Below are 20,789 nucleotides of genomic sequence, written 5' to 3'. Positions count from 1 at the left end.
ATTTCAGAGAAATTTTATTTTGAATTTTTAACGGAGATCCATAAAGAAACAGTGTTGCCAAACTAATCTAAAACTTAATTATAGACCTTTTTTGCTTTGACTTATAGGCCTACTTTCCACAGGACCAGCTTAATTAAAATCTACAGATTAATTCAAATCTACGTTTATTTAATAACCTGGTTATTACACCTATTTTCGGTAAATTCAACAGGTATTCAACGGATTTTTCTAATCACAAAACATATTTATAAATCGAAACTTATTTTTCGCTACACTTCTGTGAAATAACCTGTTTTCGTTACATGTTTCACACCTACTAAAACCAAAGTAAATATTAACTTTAAATAGAAGACATAACCTAAAATATGTTATGAGTTTGAATTAATTAAGAAAATAATTAGGCTTTGTAGTGTATCGAAAAGTAACGTTCAAAACACGAGTGAAAGTGGGTCTATACATATTCTCGACCATTTTAAGTGCTCGATAAATCTCGCACTTCAAACATGGTCTCAAATATGTAATGAATAACTTTTTACTCTTCTTATGAAATATATGTTCTATTTTGCAATTAAACTACAATAATGTTAGAAAAAACATTTTCTATTTTTCGCTTAAGTAACTATGATTAGCTAAATCTTACCTCAACCTTGCTTTTAAAGTCAAATCATGGAAAATACGCTTTATTTAACCAATCGTTCTATACAATTTTAGGCTAGTATTTGGACAACGGATTTCTAAATGTGTATAGACCTACAGATATGTATTTCTAAAATAATAAACTGAAAAATTACACTAAATACACCTCTGTAACAAACACATTACTCGTAAAAGATCCTTAAATCAATTATTAGAAAATAATAAAAATATTTTAAAATAATCACGAAAATCGGCCTTTTCCAAACGACAAAATTATGGACAGACCAAACGATTGACAAACTACCCCAACTAAAGGCTCAATTGCCGGCCAATCAGGGGGGATCAAGGGGAGGTTTTGGGGGGAAAATGAGGGGAAAAGGGAGGGAAGTGCCAATGGTCCGGAACTATCGTGTTATCCACTAATGTTATTTATCAGTCCACTGGTTTTGTTTTATCTCTACATGTTAAATGGTCGGCAAAAATCAACTATCGAATAAATTGGTTATCGCGACTATTATCATGTTGGAGCTGTTTATCAGATCCCTCAGTTAGTTAATTGAATCGTTGCAATTGCTGTAATAGCTTTTCGATGTGTAGTGTTTAATAGTGGGCGAATTGGTTATTAACTTTTTGGTTATCTTGACTTATTGTAAGTGTTTTATTGCTAGGAACAGCTGATTAAATGTTAAGGTTGTAGTGAGGTGTGAAAAACTACTCCCAAATCTTAAAATCAATGATAATTTGAAAAAGTGTTGGGTTCAAGATTTTATGAGCAAGTTTGCAATAAAGAAACTTTAAAGTGCCTTTTCTGTTATTGTTAGTGTTTAAACAAAAATCACTCCATGAATGTTTTAAAATCTGAAGGTCACAAGCCTATAAAACTTGTGTCATTGTTTTTCTGCATTTACTTGTAAAATGTTAGATATAAACACCATTTATTTCACTAATTTTCTCTCCTGAATATGTCTTAATATCCCTAATCCCACTGAAACCAATTTAAATTGCTTATCAATCACGAACTATATTGAAAATAAAATCACTGTCCATTGAATACGCTAATTTTTAGGTACACGAACATATAAATCAAAACTGAATAGTTACTTAAATCTAACAACTTATTTAATAAATTCACTTATAATACTACCACAGAGAATACACCATTTATTCTCTATTGTCTATGGGATGGTCTACTGTGATACTACCAACCTAAATGCTAAAAAAGAGTTCAGCCCTTTTAACGCTCATAATCTCAAAAGCAATAAACCCCATTGGGTTACCTTAAACCACTAAATGAAGGAAACCAGGGCTGACAACATTTTAAATAATATTTACCCTCCCGGGGACATTCCAATACCGTTGCTATGACAACGGGACGACGAGGAAAGAGTATTAGACGTTAAGTGCTTTGTCATTAAAGTTTATACAAAGTTTAATTCGTACTCCTGCCAGTGGCATGTGTCCTAAACATTACCTCTAATATTAATTTTCTTTAATAGTAGAATTAGTTAAGTTATTAAATATTGTGTTTTGAATCATTATGTCTTTGATGCAATAATGGCAAGTATTTAATTTATAAATGATTCATTTAAGAACTTAATAAATACTAATGGCAATTCCCTAAATAGTTCAAAGGTAAAACAATTTATTTATAGTTTAACTCTGTTAAAGGCAGCAAACATGTTTGTGAATGGATGTTAGTTTAGTCAATGTGGTTATTTCATGTTGAACTTTCCTTAAACACAACAATAACCTTCGAATTATGGGAAAAAACGTAATAATTTTTCAGCCATTAAATTATGTTAAATAGGATGTTGATATTCAATTCGGCTAAGTTCAATTCCATTGATTTTAGCCACCTTCTATGATTTTACTACTTATCATACGCTTAACTAATTTACTTAAAAATACATAAATTTCTGGCTCAATGATAAATCACGATCAGTCGATTGAAGTAAACAAAAATCAGCAATAAATGGCTCCTAATGCTATTCTTATGGAGAACATTTTACGTTTTATCTAAGTTACAATTTTGAGAATTTCGTTATTTTTCCAGCCATCACGGGGTCGAGACCTTTAATTTGAGCCCTCTCCCGTCGTTCTACGACTTCCCAGTCGGTCACAATTTTGATGCAAAGAATCGGCTAACGTAATTAATATATAGATTCTTGATTTTCATAACGTACATAATGTACATAACGGAATTAAGAGTATATATAGTGGACATTATTGTTTAAATAAATATGTGTAAAATCCAACCAATTTAACATACAAGTGTTTACTATGGCATATTTTGCCACATAACAAAAATGTGTGTGTGTGTGTGTGTTATGTTGTTGGCATGTTTTGTTAACATTTACAAGAGTAGAGTATTAAATTAAACAGAGTTCACAAATACAATAATGTATTAATTAAATTATCAATTAAGTAGATTAGTTATCTATTGGTTTGGATTAACTCGACTTTAATTTAATTATAATTCTTGGAAAATAATAAATTTAACAACATGATTAAATTTTAGTGCAAATTGGACGAAAAAGTGTATTATGTGTTTTAAATTGTACATAATTATGTTTGGATTCATTTTCTATTTTATAAGTACTGTTCTTTGTTTAGGAATTACGCATTCCATGTAGTTTTATGATAATATGATAGGTACATAAAGCATATTCCCTTAGTAGATATCTAATCCTTCTATTCAGCTGAAGAAATGTTATTTTTAGTTCCGTCCGGTGCACTGTATAGAAGTTGTGTTTTGATTACAATTTTTGTTTCTTGTTATTTCAGTCATACCTCGTTTAACCTAATAACGATCTAATCATAACCAATTACTCGTTCCCTAGCTATATAACCAAACGGTAAAGCACAAATCATTAAATTAACCGTAAAATAATATAAAGAAATTTTGTTGACACTAGCGATCAGTGTCACCAACATGAACTGAAGATAAAAAAAAACGAGCTTCAAAATTTACAATGGGATGAGAAGTCTACTTGAGTTGCTTATGCCATGATAGTACTGTGACTTGGTCGATTATGAGTCGAAATTAGGTGCCTTATGTAGGTGACAAACATATAGGTCTTGGGTGATGAAAAGTGTATATTACTCCCGAAACACAATACAATAATGGACTAAATCTTAAAACTACCTGCAATGTAGTTCAATCTACATTCCACTAATTATGAAACATGTTTGAACACCACCGGAACAAACTCTTGAGAATGTTTGTATAGTCGAAAACTACAAACATCCAAACAAACAAACATCTTGGTGCTTCTCTGTTTGTTCTACCTCTTATCAGCTGTGCTTAGGCGTTGGTATTTCCATATGGGATAACACCAATCTGGATTTGATTATATTTGGGGTGTGACGCAATTAAATTTACAACAACCAGTTTACATTTGGGTTAATTACAGAAAGATTGTTTTCTGAAATTAATGTACGCAGTATAAGGCCGTTGAATTAGTTTTTGTATGTGTATTTTTTTCTATTTGCTTTTTCCTTTTATTTTTTATTTAGAATGTTTAAAGGATTGACCAACCCGGATCCTAATAACCAATCTAAACTGTTTTAAGCTGTCTTCTTTGCGTCTTTCTACTGTTGATGCTTAGTATTTTGAATGTACTTACAGTATTATGAGGAAAAATAATATACTTTTAAAATAAAAAAAGAAATATACGTACTACTGTGAAAAAAACAATATCACAAAGAAAAAGCTACACGTGATAGCCTTTGTAAATAAATGTAAAAGATTTTCAATTGGAAGTATATTTTAAAATTGTAAACCGAAACCACTAATTTTGTTTATATCTGTTTAGGTGCATGTTCATATGTCATTTGATTTCGTTCATAATTTTCTCCACTTTATGATATATAAATAACTCTTTACCCCCGTTGCAACATAACTATTCTAGAAGTTCTCCTAGTATAATAAAATTAAATAACGTACTGATAATTTTATGTAAAATAAAACGAAGAGGACAATCCTTTTATCACTAATAAATAAATATAGTCTTTCAGTAGGAGAAATATCTGGTATAATTTTACGTCATGTTTTCATAATAATAAGCATAATTGTGTTTGCCAACCCTCTCAAATATTCAAACATAAGTAAGATTATTAAAGAGTAAGACTGTGTATGCATAAAGTTACGTACTTTCAATAATCTTTCAGTATGTTATTGTTAAATTTATTAGTTTTAATAAATGGAAAATATTTAGTATTTATATATTGTTTTGTTTTCAGAGGAATGACAATTTGGACCTGTCGTGTTCTGTGTCACAGGGAATTCACAACAGTTACGGGATGACCGATCAGGTAAAATAAAATTTTCAGATTTGAAAAAAAATATACTAAACTTTTACAACTGTTATGTTCACAATTTCATTCAACTAACTTAATAATTTCGTGTGAAGACACAGTATTTCGTTTGGTTAAGAGATTCATAAGTGATTTTATGTACTAAATACATATTTTAGTTTCTAAACACTTACACTATTTCCAAGGGAGCAAGCTGGTTTAGTGTCGGAATGCGAGATTTTAGTCCCTGAGGTCCCGGGTTCAAATCCCGCCAAATCACCAAAGGATATCATCAAAGTGATAATTCAGTAAACCCTAGGTATAGCCTGAAGTAGTGTGAAAAACAATCCCAGGCTCGTTCCTAAAAAAAACACTTACACTATTGCTTGAAGATTTGAAAATTCCTTCTGATATTATTTTTGCATTAAGGTCCTCTCCCTAGATTGGCAAAAATGTATAATCTGTACAATTGTTATATACTTATTAATATTTGAAGCTAATAAACTTTTTTAGCAAAATAACTTTAAACGAGTTATTTATAGAAAAATAACTTTATACTTTATAGGAAATAAACAGGGTTTGCTGCAAGACAACGTAGATTAGTTTTTTTATATATAAAAAATTGTATAGAGTAAGGAAATTGAATTATAATTTGCATAGTTATTTAATATTAATATGATAAAAGTATTTTTTTATGTTGCACCTTCACATGATTGGATGCTAGGTTCTAGCATGGACAAACATAATTAAAAATAGACTGTCAGCCATGCCGTGGTTACGCTGGGAGCGCCGTGTAGTTATGTAGCACGTACGCCGTCACAATACGGAGCTCCCAGCGGTGTGCGCCAGAACCTATGGTACCGCAGCACGGATGACACGGTCTATATTTAATTCTTTTGGTATATGGCTCTAGCCATGTTCTAGTATTAAAATTACTTCATCCTAGTCCTAGAGGGGCATTATCACACAAATAAAATCCATTGTTGATTTGCAGGATTTGAACCCAAGACCTCGGGCTCTAAAGTTTGACTTGCTCACTAAAAAATGCTAGAAATACCTTTGCTAGGCTAAATGAGGAAACATCGTCAGCTATGTTCATATGATAATTACATACAAATAATTTACGCTTGATACGAAATTTGTCTGGAATAATTCGATAAAGTTTCAAACGTTAACAATTAAATAGCGGTACTTATATGTTGAGATTTGTGAATTAATCTATTCAATTTTTATTTTCAGTGAAATCACTAAGTTGAATTTTTGCGAGTAATACCGTACAGAGATTTAATTTGCTTTTACAATAACTCGGGAATATTTACAATGATATAAACAAACAGATTTTATGTCGTTTTGATGTCAGCCATAAACTGTCGAACTGTCATTTTATTTGTGACGGCAACGAACAAAATAACTGAAAATAAAATATGTCTCGGTAACCGTGTTAAACCCCCGTTAACCCTTGTTATATTTCTGCGGAAATAGTAAATTCGTTCGTTTTCCTCGTTCCATTATCTATGTTTATTGTTTGTGAGTCATAAACCTTGCAAACATGTTTTACAAAATTATGGAATTATTTTTATTTGATGGTGGTTGAAAAAAACAAGATAAACTTAATTACTATACAATTTTTTCATTACCAGAAGTATATTTGTGTAGATGCTTAAATTCTATTGATGAAAGCTAAACAATCATAATTCCCAAAATTACTTATTGTTTAATCTTACAGAACCTGTCTTCATACAGTTCAATCCCTCCAATAGATCGATTCTAATCATGTTTTTTATATCCTTTTGGTGCCATGGTTTGTCATCTTCTAATTAATTAAGAACAATTAGCTCTATTTCGTTTCCAGTTCATTTAGCAACTGAAGTGAATTAAATTAAAAGATTTTTCGTGTAACGCAAACAATATAGCGTATACCTTAATAAACCAGATTTACCATTTTAATCTACTATTGCTTTCACAACGAATGCTTACCTATGCATAGAAATTGATAAAGGGATTTTAACACGATTTACATATCAATTTAATTTTGTTTTATTAGACAACACAAGATTATATATTAAATTCTGACAGAAAATATAACAAAATATGTTTTAAATTATTCAAGGTTGAATTTATAGTCAGGTAGTTTTTTTTTTTTTTTTTTTTAAGACAAATACATTTCAAACTTAGTCGATACAACACCACCAATAAATAAAAAGCTAGTATAATCAACGTGTAAGCTATTTACTCAAATATTTTGTTACAAACGTTTTGACGAAACACTCCAATTATTCTTTGAAACATTGCATTCATATGTTCAAAAGTAGTTAACAACTAACAACTAACATTTACCAATAAGGCTTACGGCGTATGAAGATATTTATCTACAGATAGATACACTGTTTAAACATTAAATCACCTAAAGTACCAAATGTACACGTAATACAGAGATACCAGCCGGCTGTGTATTCAGAATATGAATATTACATTGATTTACCGTGCCGATATATTCATACAAATATTCATTTCTGTAGCAGCCCTCGCACAGGTAAAATATTAAACTCCCCCCTCCCCCCAACTTCCCAGCGCCATTTTGGTTGTTTATCACTTGTTCTGTAAAAGATTTGTACGTTTCTTCTGAAATGTGTTTCTGAAAAGACTTTAACTGTGTAGTAGTTAGTTTTAAAAGTTGAGATATTTTCCTAACACTATTGATATAAATACGAATTAATTGTACCTGGGGTTATATGATTCGAAATTGTTTATTATTTATTAGTTTGTGTGTATTAGGTATTTTAATTTTTTCGCAAACTACCTATGCTATATTAGAAAACTCAAAGATGTGAAAAATCTAGAAAAAAAATATAGTACATGATTTGGAAGTAGAATTAGGTAAATGATTAAATTATTTTCTAAATAGAAGAACTTATACACACATAATTGTTCTATTTGTACCGCATTGTATATAAGTTTTTAAGTGTTTTCCACAAATTAGAATTTAACAGGTAGAAATTACACTGATAACACAAATTCATCTGCAAATATGCACTACCATCCTTTGAAGCTTCATCTTTGATCCGTAAAATTGAAAAAGGCTTGGATTGTGTCCCCTTTTAATTTACCTTTTATTTATCTGCTAGTGATGTTCAAGACGAAAAATGCGTTTACAAAATTTATACTTTAGTAATTCCACACAAATGCCACAAAAAAATCAAAATTGTAATATCCTTGGATTTTTTAAATCCCCAAAATTTCCCTTTTCCCACTGAATTGCCCATTTACGACCCCATATCAAGATGATACAAATGATTTTAATTCAAGTACAGTTTGGTAATTTTACACTATAAATACCACCTTAAAAATTATGAAACTGTAATGTCATTTGGATTTTTTAAATCCCCTAAAATTACTCCTTTTACCCAACAAATTACCCATTTACCACCTCATAGGCTAGTACAAGTGGGATAAAGATTACACAAATGTGTTTGATTTAAGTTCAGTTTAGTAATTTCACACGATAAATTCCACCAAACAAAATTCAAACTTAAAAAAACTTGGATTTAAAATCCCCAAAAATTACCCTTTTATCTAACGAATTACCCATTCAGCTCCCCATAGGCTATTACAAGTAGCATCATGTGACACAAATTCTTTTACTAAAAGTCCACTTAAGTAATTCCACACCATGAATGCCACTACAAAAAGTTTTCATTATTGTAATGTAGTTTGAATTTTTAAAATCCCTCCAAAAATACCCCTTTCACCCCCCGAATTACCCATTTCCCTCCCCACCCGAGGCCAGTACAAGTGTGAGAGGTATTCCACTACACTGTAGCGAGCCAAGCCGTAAACCAGTTTAATGTCGTTATTTACGGCATAAATTCATCACAGCCTCACATTTAATGCACTTTTATGAGTCGGCCGTTAACGTGAAATCTCTCGAATAACGACTTGCAAATAATGATGTTGATTAAAGTTTCGCATCAAGTATTATAACACCGGTGCCTACTGGTAAGGATTGTTTCTTTGTAATTTTTTTATCTATTTGATTTTTGGTTGATTGATAATTGAGAATTATAATTGAGTACTATTTGGGTTAAATACAAAATATCCTTTCCCGAAGGACTTTTTTTTAGATAAATGGGTTCTGCACCAATGGGCTATGATATTTAAAAAGCTAAATACTCTTGGTGATTGGCACTATTTTAACAGAGAGGCAGAAGGGCAGCTTTTTGATCTAGTCACTGAGCTAACTGTTACAAAAATTAAATAATATTTTTAAAAAAACTTTATAAATACTATAAATGTATTTAATGGCTCAAAACCAAGAGTCCAATCGAAATTCTAAACAGTGCATTTTTGTTGCCTATAACTGTGGAATAAGTAAATGATATTTCTATCTGTTTTATATCACTTACTCGTGCAATGGTAAGATTACTATTTATCATATTATATTTCAAACCGGATCATAAGTCCGGTCTAAACGTGAAAATTACTTTTAACCGAAATCTTCCTTATATGCAGCTCCTTTTATTATTTATCAATTATTTCCTAACTAAACAGTAGCAAACTAGCAGCAGTTAGATTTAAGCCAAACAGTCTTATTTCGTGTTTCTCAACCGTAAGAATTTTCTTAAATAATTAACAGATTTTTCGTGTTACGCATACAATAAAGCGTATGTCTTAATAAACCAGATTTACCATTTTAATCTATTATTAATTGCTCTCACAACGAATGCTTAATACATATACATATACGTTTACATATGCTTATACGTAGAAATTGATAAAGGGGATTTAAAACGATCCCCTTATTTTTATGAATTATTTTTGTTATTTCCTCAGCCTATTTTACATTCACATTTGTAATCGATGAACTTCTCTCTCTACCCAAACAACATTTTTTTTATCAAACCATTCCCATTGTCTAATTTTATATGTCTTAGCCAAGGTATGACTTAAACAATTTTAAACCTGCATTATTCTGAACCTAATGCGTCAGATGATACGCAGACATAATTCCAGTCATAATTTCAAAACACAATTTCACATTACAAAATTTTGTATTGGAAACCATGGGGAACCCCGAAAATGAAATAAGCAATTAAACAATCGTCAGCAAGATTAACCCCCCCCCCCCCTCCTCATCGATTGTAATCGTCCTTTGATCTGCAGATTCATTATTTAATGTATTATTGCAGCCCGTATAGAGTCGTTTAATTTGGGAATTGATGCTTGAAAAAATATTCTACATCAAAGCGTGCATTAAACATAAAAGCTAGCGCTTATTGTTTGTTTGGTGAAATATTTTAATTTACATTTTTTGCTTTGCGGTTTATTTTTATCAATTTGTAAATGAAAACATTCTGATGTAAATATTAAAGCTTCTAAAAATGAGACGGTTTACATTTATACTAAAGTATTTATAGTGTTTTGACGTAGAGGTGAATAATTTTATGCTGTTTATTGTGTGAAAATAAATAAATATGTACCCTAATTTTAATAGAATATTTTATTATATGACTTAATATGTAGCCGAAATTCGCAACGTGTTGTGAAGTGGCACAACAACTATTAACAATTGTACACGAATTTAGATCATTAGTTACTCAAACAACTGTGAAGAACAATATTTCACTAAGCTTTAAGCCTAGGATCTAATTATGAATACAATTAAATTATTTACTTCATAAAAATGTGTCTTAAATATTGTGGCAGTATGTAACCCCTTACCTACAGAATGAGTAAACTATTATTCAGCTATATATATATTTTAATGCATAACTATAAGACAATAATGTGACACAAGTACACAAGTAATTAACCCAAATATATAATTATCTTACCTAGAAAATTATCAAGTACCAATTTAGCAATATTTTATTACAAGAATAATATCAAAATATCACTATCACTACCAAGAAAAAGATTTATGTAGACTCATGTTAAATATCGATAAACATGAGTACAACTTAAATTATAAAAACATTTCTTCCCCATCATCGTAATGCATTCTAGTTTGTCTTTTATAAATAAAGTCATGTGCTATTTTTGGGTGTAAATGTCATTGGGTCCAGTAGGAGTAATTTAAGTAATAATTTTTTTCCAAATAGGTCTTAGTACCTCGGATTTTGATAATGTGTCATTTTTGTAAAACATATACATAACAAATGAAAGAACCAAAAATTATTCAATTAAAAAAAATAAATTTAATTAGCAATAATATATCACCAAATATGTAACTATCAAGATCTTAAGCAGAGGTATGTTTTTTGGAAGTTGTTTTGTTTATTATTAACTAGCTGGCCCGACAGACATCGTCCTGTCCTATTGTGGTTTTATGTCAATGTTCGTTCAGTTTCATGATGAGCTCGTTCGAATGGCTCAATCACGTCCTGGATGAAGTTCGTTCGCTACGCTCACTCACCTTTAGATCGGAGCTCGTTCGCTGCGCTCCCTTGCCTTCAGGTTAGCTCGTTCGCTACGCTAACTCGCCTCCAGGTTAAAGTTCGTTCGCTACGCTCACTCACCTTTTGGTTGCAAATTAGCTGTTGTCACAAATTAAGAAAAATATAGTGCTGCACCCTGTTGGTAAACCTATTACCTTTTTAATGCTATTGAACATCACAGAATCAAATTGTTTAGTTGAACCAGCTGTTAAGATTCTTTAATTCCATTTAAAGTACTCATAAGGTTAACATGGGAAACTTCAGAGCCACTGGGGTGGAGCCCTTTTGACGGATCTGCACTAAACTTCACACAAACCATCCTTGAATAATGCTTAATAATACCTGAAAGTTTTATTACAATCTGTCGAGTGGTTTCAGAGTCCATAAAGGACAAACAAACAAACATACATACATACAAACAAACATACATTGGATTTTATATATATATAGATTAGCAATTAATGTAAGTTTTTTGTAATTACCAATACTGCTATTACAAAACTCTGTTAGTATTCGCATTACAATCGTGCTAGGTTTGATCCCCTTCAAACGTCGAACAATCAAACAAACACGGTTTAAACGAATTCTCCATGTTTCATGAGATATGCCGCTGGGGACGGAAACGAACAATTAATACCGAGCAGAATTTAACTTTAATATTCCTCCCTAGACAATTCTACCCTTACTTCAAAGGGGTTGAAATTGAATTGTACTAAATTAAATGTAATCTATAATTTAATCGAAATACTTGTGAAAATTAGCATGAATAGAAGAGTATTGATTTGTGATCTACTTTATTGTAAAACTATTGTTGATGAGCAATAGTTATAAAATACCAATAACAATATAATTAAAGATTTAAGTGGCTAAGAGAGCAGTACTAATTCCTAAAATGCTGCTGAGCAATATATTTAACAATGGTTGGCGAACAACAAAATTACAAACATAAAGAAAATTTTTACTTTATAAACTTTTGTAGCCCACAAATTTTGTAGTCACATAAGTTTATAAAGTCAAAATTCTTATCAAATTTACAAGAGTTTCACTTTTTTAGCTCTTGAGTTAAAATGTTTACTTTATCATTATAAACTGTTTTAACAAGAATATGTTAATCGAAAACATGTAATTCACAGGGTAACCAACCGTTAAAAACATTAAAAACAAAATGTTACGATATTAATGTGAATAAGAAAACAAGCAATGCTGGATCTTTCCTTCTAATTAGTCATACATTAAACCTGTGTTAGTTATTATTACAATAAATCTAATTCATATCCCAACGAATTTCATACTTAAAACAACTACACCAATTAAAAGCAAACAAGTTCAGACGTGTCCAAATATAACCATTTGTTTCAACTACGTAATTACAAAAATAAAAATTGTTTACATTTTTTTTAAACATAAACAACGCATATTTTTGTGTTTTATAATTTAGCGAATTCACTTTATAAAAATGAAACATTAATTAAATAAACTTTCCACTGATGGAATGTTTTCATGATTGCAAATGTTTTTACGTTGTTTTGTTTTTACGCAAAAAGCTTCGTAACATCCTAATTAATTAAAAGCCTTTTTAAAAGCCAGTGATGATTTATAATTAAAGTGGAAATTTGTTGGAAACTTTTATTAGTCGGTGTATTATTATTTACGAATAATAAATAAAGTTTATTTTTTAAACTTCTTGATATGTCTTATAATTATTTTTTTTTATTTATTCCTTAAAGCTATTTTTTAAATTTTTTTAAGATTGCTAGTTTACCGTATTGCAAGGAGGAAGAGTATACTTCCAATGTTTAGAATAAAACATAAAAAACACGAAGTTAAATTTAAGATTTTGTACTGTCTTTTTTAAGAAGTTTTGTTTTTAAATTTATTTATTTAAATATTTTGTAAAGCACAGTTATTCCTGATTATGTATCTCTTTTTATATACAGGAAAACCAATAGAAAGACAATGTCAGAAAATGATTGCTAAACTTGAGAAGGAGTAACTATGTTTTATTGTTCTTTAGTATTAATGTTAAGAAAAATATTTAAGTAAACATAGACAAATAAAAGAGAGAAAAAATAAATATATATACTATATATAAATAATGGTTTTACCTACTGCTCAGATCAAAAATTATATGTAAGTCGATGAGAGTCTTGCAATTTTTTCTTTTTTTTTGCAAAGAAAACTTTAAAATATGAACCAACTTTCTTTTATTTGTCTATCAACTATTTTACCACCCCCTTTTCTTTATTTACTTTGAAACATTGTTACGCTTCTTAATTTATACAATGATTCTTCCTCCCAATAATTTTTAGTGTAAAATCTAGGATATTCTGTGTTTAAAACCACCAACTCCTTGGCGAAAAACTATCCAAACCACTCAAATTTTTAGATGTCGGGAATCGAACCCGCCAATCTCTAGCATGAGACGCAAGTCACTACACATTGTCATCACACCAAAACCCCGTTTTACGAAACTGCTGTTACTAGCAATCATATAAAATATTCTCTAGTTTGAATTGTAAATCACACATTTCTTCAATACACTGGTATAACAAACACGTTTTAAATGTCAAACCCGGACAGCAATAAGTTTAACAGAACTGACAGCTGGGAAGGGGCTGTCATTCCCTGTCAACCTTATGACAGCTGTGACTGATATTTGTAGCTTTGAAACCGAAAATCACGAAACCTTTAAAGGTACATTCAAATAATAACAGTATTTCAATTTATTCTCTTCAATATGTTCACTTTTTAATTGTAACCTTTTGACAAAAGTATATAGAATGAAAGATTTAATTATTACTTTTTCAACTATAAACCTCAATTTTTAAACAATACCGTATCAATACATTTATGATGGTTAAAAATGTTCGAAAACTTTAATTTACATTCTAGAACATTAATCATTTAACTTAAAACTCGAACAAGATTTTATACACGTGCAAAGTCGCATCGATGATCGGGTGGAAAGTTTGTAATTTACTGAATATTTTATGGATTCAGACATTATCTAACTGAATAATTTATTCAGTCTGCTCTCTTATGTGATAAACTTTCGAAAATCCGTCTACACTCGCGCTGTTCCAACTTTAACAACAAGTCTTACATCTAACTGGAAAGGTCTTACAGTATACTGTGTTACCAGAAGAACTGTAAATGATAAAATTATTATAATTGTAACAAAGTAAATATCTCGTCCATCATGAAATAGTCAGTGTTAAAAATGACACACTTATGAAAAATTACAGCTATGTTATGCCATATAATAGATTTGTTATAAAATAATGTTTTTAACTAATTATTTTGTATCTTATCTTTATAGAATTTCTGTAGCAGTTATTGGCATGCTCTTTGTGCTGAAAAGTTTATTTTTCTAAAACAAACTTTTAAATTCACTGAATTGTCATGTCAGATATTATATTTTTATAGCAGTTACTTTGGTTGAATTAATGAAAATTATAATGTAAGACACGTCCAACATTTTCCATTAAACAAATCTTAAGACAAAGGTGAAATTGACATTTAAGCACAATATATTTTATAACTGTTAGATTTAAGTCAAAATGACGCAAGGTAGTTCAAAATTAAAGCATTTAAACTAGGTAATTGGCTATTAAAATTATTGTACGAAAATCAGACAAAACTATTATGATGAGTTTTATTTTTCATGTTTTACAAAATTGTCACTTGGGACCAAGAGTTATTATTTTTCTGGTCAGTTCAATTGACAGTAAATAAACTTAAAAAATGTAAATTGTGTATCTTAGCCACATAGCTATATAAATATATCCATTGTAAACTCTTCGTTAAGATTTCCTCTAACATTGTTGTATCATGATTGCGTGATTTTATTTCTAGAGAATTTAATGTTTTGCATTGCATTTTATTGCATATTGCACGAACAGATCTATTGAATTGAGTGTATTTAATGATCAAAAAGAATCTGAATCTATTTTACATATTTTGACAGACATGGTAGACACATAGCGTGCACATAGCGATACACTTCGACAGAAAAGTTACAAACCTGACAGACGAATTACAGAACATAAATATATATTCTTATTTTCTGTCGCAAGTCATATTTGGGTCGGTTACCTATTTCGGTTCCATGAATATTAGGCTATGTAAAATTTTGTTAGTCAAATATTCTTATAGTTTTATCAATACAAGTGTTGCTCTTCGGATGAAAAAGTAGATAAAAGAATATTCGCAATTTTTTGTAAAAAAAAACACAAAAAACAAACAATGATAATGCTTACCGGTATATAAAAAAGTAATGCTAAGTTGTACAACTTTTTAAATTACGATTTTGTTGTAGTTTTAACCAAACAATATGCTTCATTGTTTTTTAAGCTTTTTAAAAACATTTTTAGTTTAATATATATCAAATCTTAATCAAAATACACGTTATGTATTCAATATTTTATTATCTGAATGTGTAGGGTAAATTAATTTGTGTTTTTACTTTGTGAACATAATTTAACAAATAAAGCAACATTTTCAAAACACAAAACAATGCTGTTGTACACGAGGAAATTTGGCAACACTGTTTAAGCCAGAGGGGAAGGGCTAAACATGCGTTCTGATTTGTTGTTGGGGGAAGGAAAATAAAACAGAAATCATAAATTGCCCGAAGCCGATGGAAGGGAGTATAAGCAGCCGGGGAGACAACGTTACAAATAAACAAAACCATCTAAAAATATTGACCTTGGTTTAAACTCGATTTCATATTTTGTGAACGTTTAACGTAAATTCTTTATTAAATTCAAATGTCTGTCTCTTTGGATATTAGTTGTTATTTGAGTTCATTTGGTCTTATTATGGGTACACTTCCATATCTGTTGGCACAAACAACCGAATGAAAATATCGATCGATATATCGATTATTTGTTATATCGTTTGGTTAGTTAGGTAAGGTTAACCTAACCTAACTAACCAAACGATATATCGAATTAAACAATCGAATAATCAATATTACTCATTCGGTTGTTTGTGCCAACAGATATGGAAGTGCACCCCTTATTATTAGTTCTAAGGAGTTGTTCAATGTTTTATTTTGACTTTGATGATATCACCTTTGACTATAATAGGGCCAAAGCCATTTCAATTGAATTTTCAAAGCTACAACCAGTTTTAGAAGATGTGCGTTCAGCCTTCAACGATGTGAGATTATATAAAATTAATAATTTCTGACCAACTTTAACGATAGAAAACTAACATTTTATTTTTTATTAATTTTTTGCATATTTTACATAAATTATCCTACAAAGTATCGACATATAAGGCAGTGAAAATTTTGACAACAATTAAAGGGTTTTTGAGTTATCTGATAAGAGTAGCTTTGTTTAGTTTTTAGTTTAATTGTTTTTGTATGGTTTTGTTTGTCGTTTTAGGTAATTTAATATTAATAACATGTTAAATATGTGGGGTAAAAACTAGGAGGTTAGGTTTCATAGAGTATTTAGGTAAATGAAGATAATTTGGTCCCTTGAATACGGGAGGAGTTCCGTCACCACTGAAAACGTAGTCAAAACACTTGGTGTAAGAAAAGTACCCAAAATGAAAATAGCGACTTTTTGACATTATAAAACTCTAATTATTTATTTAATTATTTCTAATTTAAATTATATTAGTAGAAATAGCATAGCACAAAAACAAGACGGTCAATTTTTACAAATATTTCAATTAAACCACTGAATAAATTTAATTAATTTCGAAATACACCTTCCTTATAAAGCATGTTTACTTAGAAACGTTTGGACGTTCCGCGAACTTTCATGTCAACAACTTTTTCTTATTGACAGGAAATTTATTATCATCTGGTAAAACACATGTTTCAGGATAAACTAAAAATAAGTTTTATGAATTGATGTTGTACTAACAAATTAGTAAAGAAGTTCCATTTCAGATTATTTCAATAGCTTTACACTAAAGGCACACCGAGTAATAATAGATAGATAGTATAATACAATATTTGCTAGAAGAATGAAAGCAATTTGTTAAGTTGGCTATTCTGAATACGTATTTATCACTCCCTAGCCGTCCTGTAAAACTTGCATTATCCTTGTTCCACTCAGAATCCTCTTTAAATTCAAATTTATGAGGACTAACTTAATTTGTTTGTACAAAGATCCATCTTTTGTTATGTAATTATTAAGAACATTTGTATAAAGAATTAATGCTGTAAATTTCTCTACAAAACAACACATTTTTTGTCATACTGCAGCAAAAGCAGTAGTTTTTAATGCATGCGTTGCGGGTCAAAAGTAGAATTTTTACTCTCTAGGGAGTAAAAATCATTTTTAGTCTCTAGGAAATATAAATCAGCTGTTGTAAACAGTTGTAAATTGTACATTATGGGTATGCATATCAGGTAAAATGAAACCTTTTCAATTTGTAAACCTCTAAGTAACCATCAGTAATGTAACATCGTATTTGTAACTCCATGGAACAATATGAGGAGAGAACGTAAAATGAATCACGAACCCTTTTTAATTTGTGAATCACTCTGTACCTAATATTGAATGCAAACCAAACCGACTTGGCGAAGTGTGTAACTAAGAAATCAAACACCATTTGACGAACACAAGCAATCATAATCCATGAAATCAGAAATGCGTGGAAGGGTGAGAGGGGAGTAAAAAGGGGGGAAGGGGGGGCAAAAACCGAGAGAGGTCGTTATTTGAGCCCTTTACATTAGCTGCACAAATTATTTACAATAACATCTCTTGAATTTCATAACATCATGAGTGTTTTACTTTCTGTAACTTTTTATTTTGTAATACGAGCTGTTTGCTTTTCATTTCGTAAATTTCAACAGTGGATTACATCAAATGGAACGTTTTTGATGTTCGGTCGTTTATAAAAAAAAAGTAAAGAGCTTTATGTATTTAAAGTGTTCACAATAAAACGATATAGTACCTTTATTTATATTGGAGATACTGGTAAAATAATTTAATGCAATTCTAGCTTTTAAAATACTAAAGGTCAATATGTAAAATATGTTATTTTAAATTTATAATAGTATTTCTTTAGTAGGCCTACTATATTTTTATTTTCAATTTTAAAATATATAATATTCTATTGCAATTCCTTCTAACATTTAAATACGAACAAAACTTAATAGCTTATGTTCCAGTTTTTTTTTTTTTTTTACCTTGACATGATTTGAAAAGATTTAAGCAAAATTAAGACTTACAGATATTTTACAACTAAATTACACATATTTTTTTTACAAGTTTAGTGCAACATTTATTCGTAAATATTAATCGCTGGATGTGATTAGTTTTCAAAACATTGACTACGTAATTAAATCTGCTTATTGCATGGTTAGTTGCATGTTGACGTTTTTTTTTCAATATAATTTGCTCAGTTAGGCTCTCATTCCAGAATGACTTATGGGGAACTGAAAAAATACAAAGGTAAAATAATAACCGTGGAATAATAATACCAGTTCAAACCTGAAGACATCATAAGCTTTCTAAACTGGGCCTAGCAGTCCTAAATTATTCCTTATAAAATAAACTGAATTTTTTAATCAGTAACGAAACTTCGAAGCTATTGGACAGTGTCATTATTTTTTCATAGTAATTCACATTTGGCCAAAATACGCTTACTTTCACTCCCATCAACAGATGATTTGGGTATATAGTGATGGAACTAGAAATAAACTGGATAAAATAAGTAGCTTCATGTTTGGTAGACGTTTTATCATGAAGACAAAGGGTAAAATCCTGTCCGTCTACTAGTGTTGGAGCGCGGGACTTCGGTCCATGAGGTTCTAGGCTCAAATCCCACGAAATCAACAATGGATTTTATCCACGTGATAATGCTACAACGTGTGTGCAAAACGACCTGTTCTAGGACAAAAAATTATTTCTCCATAAACTCTACACCTAACCAATAGACGCGGCGACGCGGACTCAAGTATGACGTAATCAACTAGCGGCCAATCAGCTGTGCAATTTACGAACGTAAATAAATAAAACCTACGGGCCAATAAAACATGTAGTACCGTCGAGGGAAAAGTGTTTGGGAAATGGAAGGATTTCAGTGGAACTCAGCGAAGCATGAATTTCAATCATTACTCCAGCAAATGAAATAATCCGTACATAGCGTTTTTAATTTCACCCCGGCTGAATCCCCAATTAAACTTATAAAAATGAATATTTTATACTGAAGATATTACTTTTTGCGGATTTGCACCCCGTTTCTGCATTCACTATGGCCGCAATTTAGGATTATCTTATCATATGGAATTATTTTATTAATCGTTTTAAAAATTGAATTTTCGTTTTTTTGCGGATTAGGTTAAAAATTATTCGGGTTTGGTGGATTCGAATGCAGAATGCACGTGTTTCTTTTATCTGTCATTTGGCGATTTTATGGACATTTCCTACTTGATTAATTAAAACCAAATAATAATCTAATATACATAAAAACTCTGTACGATTTTTAAATATCTCATTTAAATATCACATTGGAAATTTGGAAAAAACAATCACCGGTAAACATTTAACAGATATTTATTTTATTACTTTTGTATTTAAATAATTTGTTTACATAATTACTTAGCGCATCGGGACCATAAATATTCCAAAAATTGCAAAAATAATAGTTTTTTTTTATCATTTGTAACCGTTTCATCTCTCTTTACCGAATAGTCTTAGAATTCTTAAGCATACGATAAGTTTAAATACTGTAAAATAATCAACCAAATTACAATTTTAAATATTTTGAATACATGAACCATAACTACCTACAGCAACACAAAAGTAAAATATCTTAAAATGTCCAAAAATTCACACAATTGTTCATGTTTCCGCACCAAAATATCCATATGTTTAGAAACTATTTAAATACGTTTTCCTCAAAATTGATGTTTACCTAGCAACGAACCCCTACATAGTGGCTAGAGAGAACCAAAATATCCGCAAGGGTTTGTAAATACAAACGTTGTTAAAAGGAACCTATTTGTACTTAGGGAAGCAGAGGGTACACACACTGTGCATGTATCAGACAAACAATATTACGATTAGACCAAGGAGGCAAACAGTGTTCGGGAATTAAATTAAATTGGAATATGTTATCGGATGTTTTGAATACTGAATTAGAGTATTTAGTTATGTATACAATTAGCATAAATATATCACTTGATAAAATATGTGTTCTTTAGTGATCATGTTTTTTTTTTTCTTTTCAAAATTCCATGAATTTTTAAATCAGTAATTTGATGTAATTCGTAATCATTTGTAAAGACCGCATAAGTCATGGTATCAAAGCTGAAACGCCTCAGACAGGGACATTCAAAGTCTATATATAGTATATTGGTAATAAGTATTAAAAATAAACGCGTAATGTACAATATAGTAGTTAAACAGGTCATACACTTTAACTATTATAAGTTATAAGTAAATGCACATT

The 20,789-nt window shown here is 30.1% G+C and overlaps 1 protein-coding gene across 2 annotated transcripts in view; it reads left to right on the top strand.

The window, feature by feature from the left end:
* Window positions 1–20,789, top strand: part of LOC128991514 (TOX high mobility group box family member 4) — a 197,540-nt gene that overhangs the window by 135,810 nt on the left and 40,941 nt on the right. For both annotated transcript variants that reach the window (XR_008490659.1, XM_054414461.1), the window contains exon 2: window positions 4,879–4,950. Coding sequence is in view for 1 of the 2 variants with exons in the window: in XM_054414461.1 (XP_054270436.1) it covers window positions 4,879–4,950 (72 nt within the window). In the remaining variant the exon portion in view is untranslated. The remainder of the gene's footprint in view (window positions 1–4,878; window positions 4,951–20,789) is intronic.

This window comes from Macrosteles quadrilineatus, unplaced genomic scaffold (genome assembly GCF_028750875.1).
Source record: "Macrosteles quadrilineatus isolate MER2022 unplaced genomic scaffold, UCM_ALF_1.0 Scaffold_1__1_contigs__length_201487025, whole genome shotgun sequence".
NCBI classification, from domain to species: Eukaryota; Metazoa; Arthropoda; class Insecta; order Hemiptera; family Cicadellidae; genus Macrosteles; species Macrosteles quadrilineatus.
This window is presented reverse-complemented; position numbering and strand designations above follow the sequence as displayed.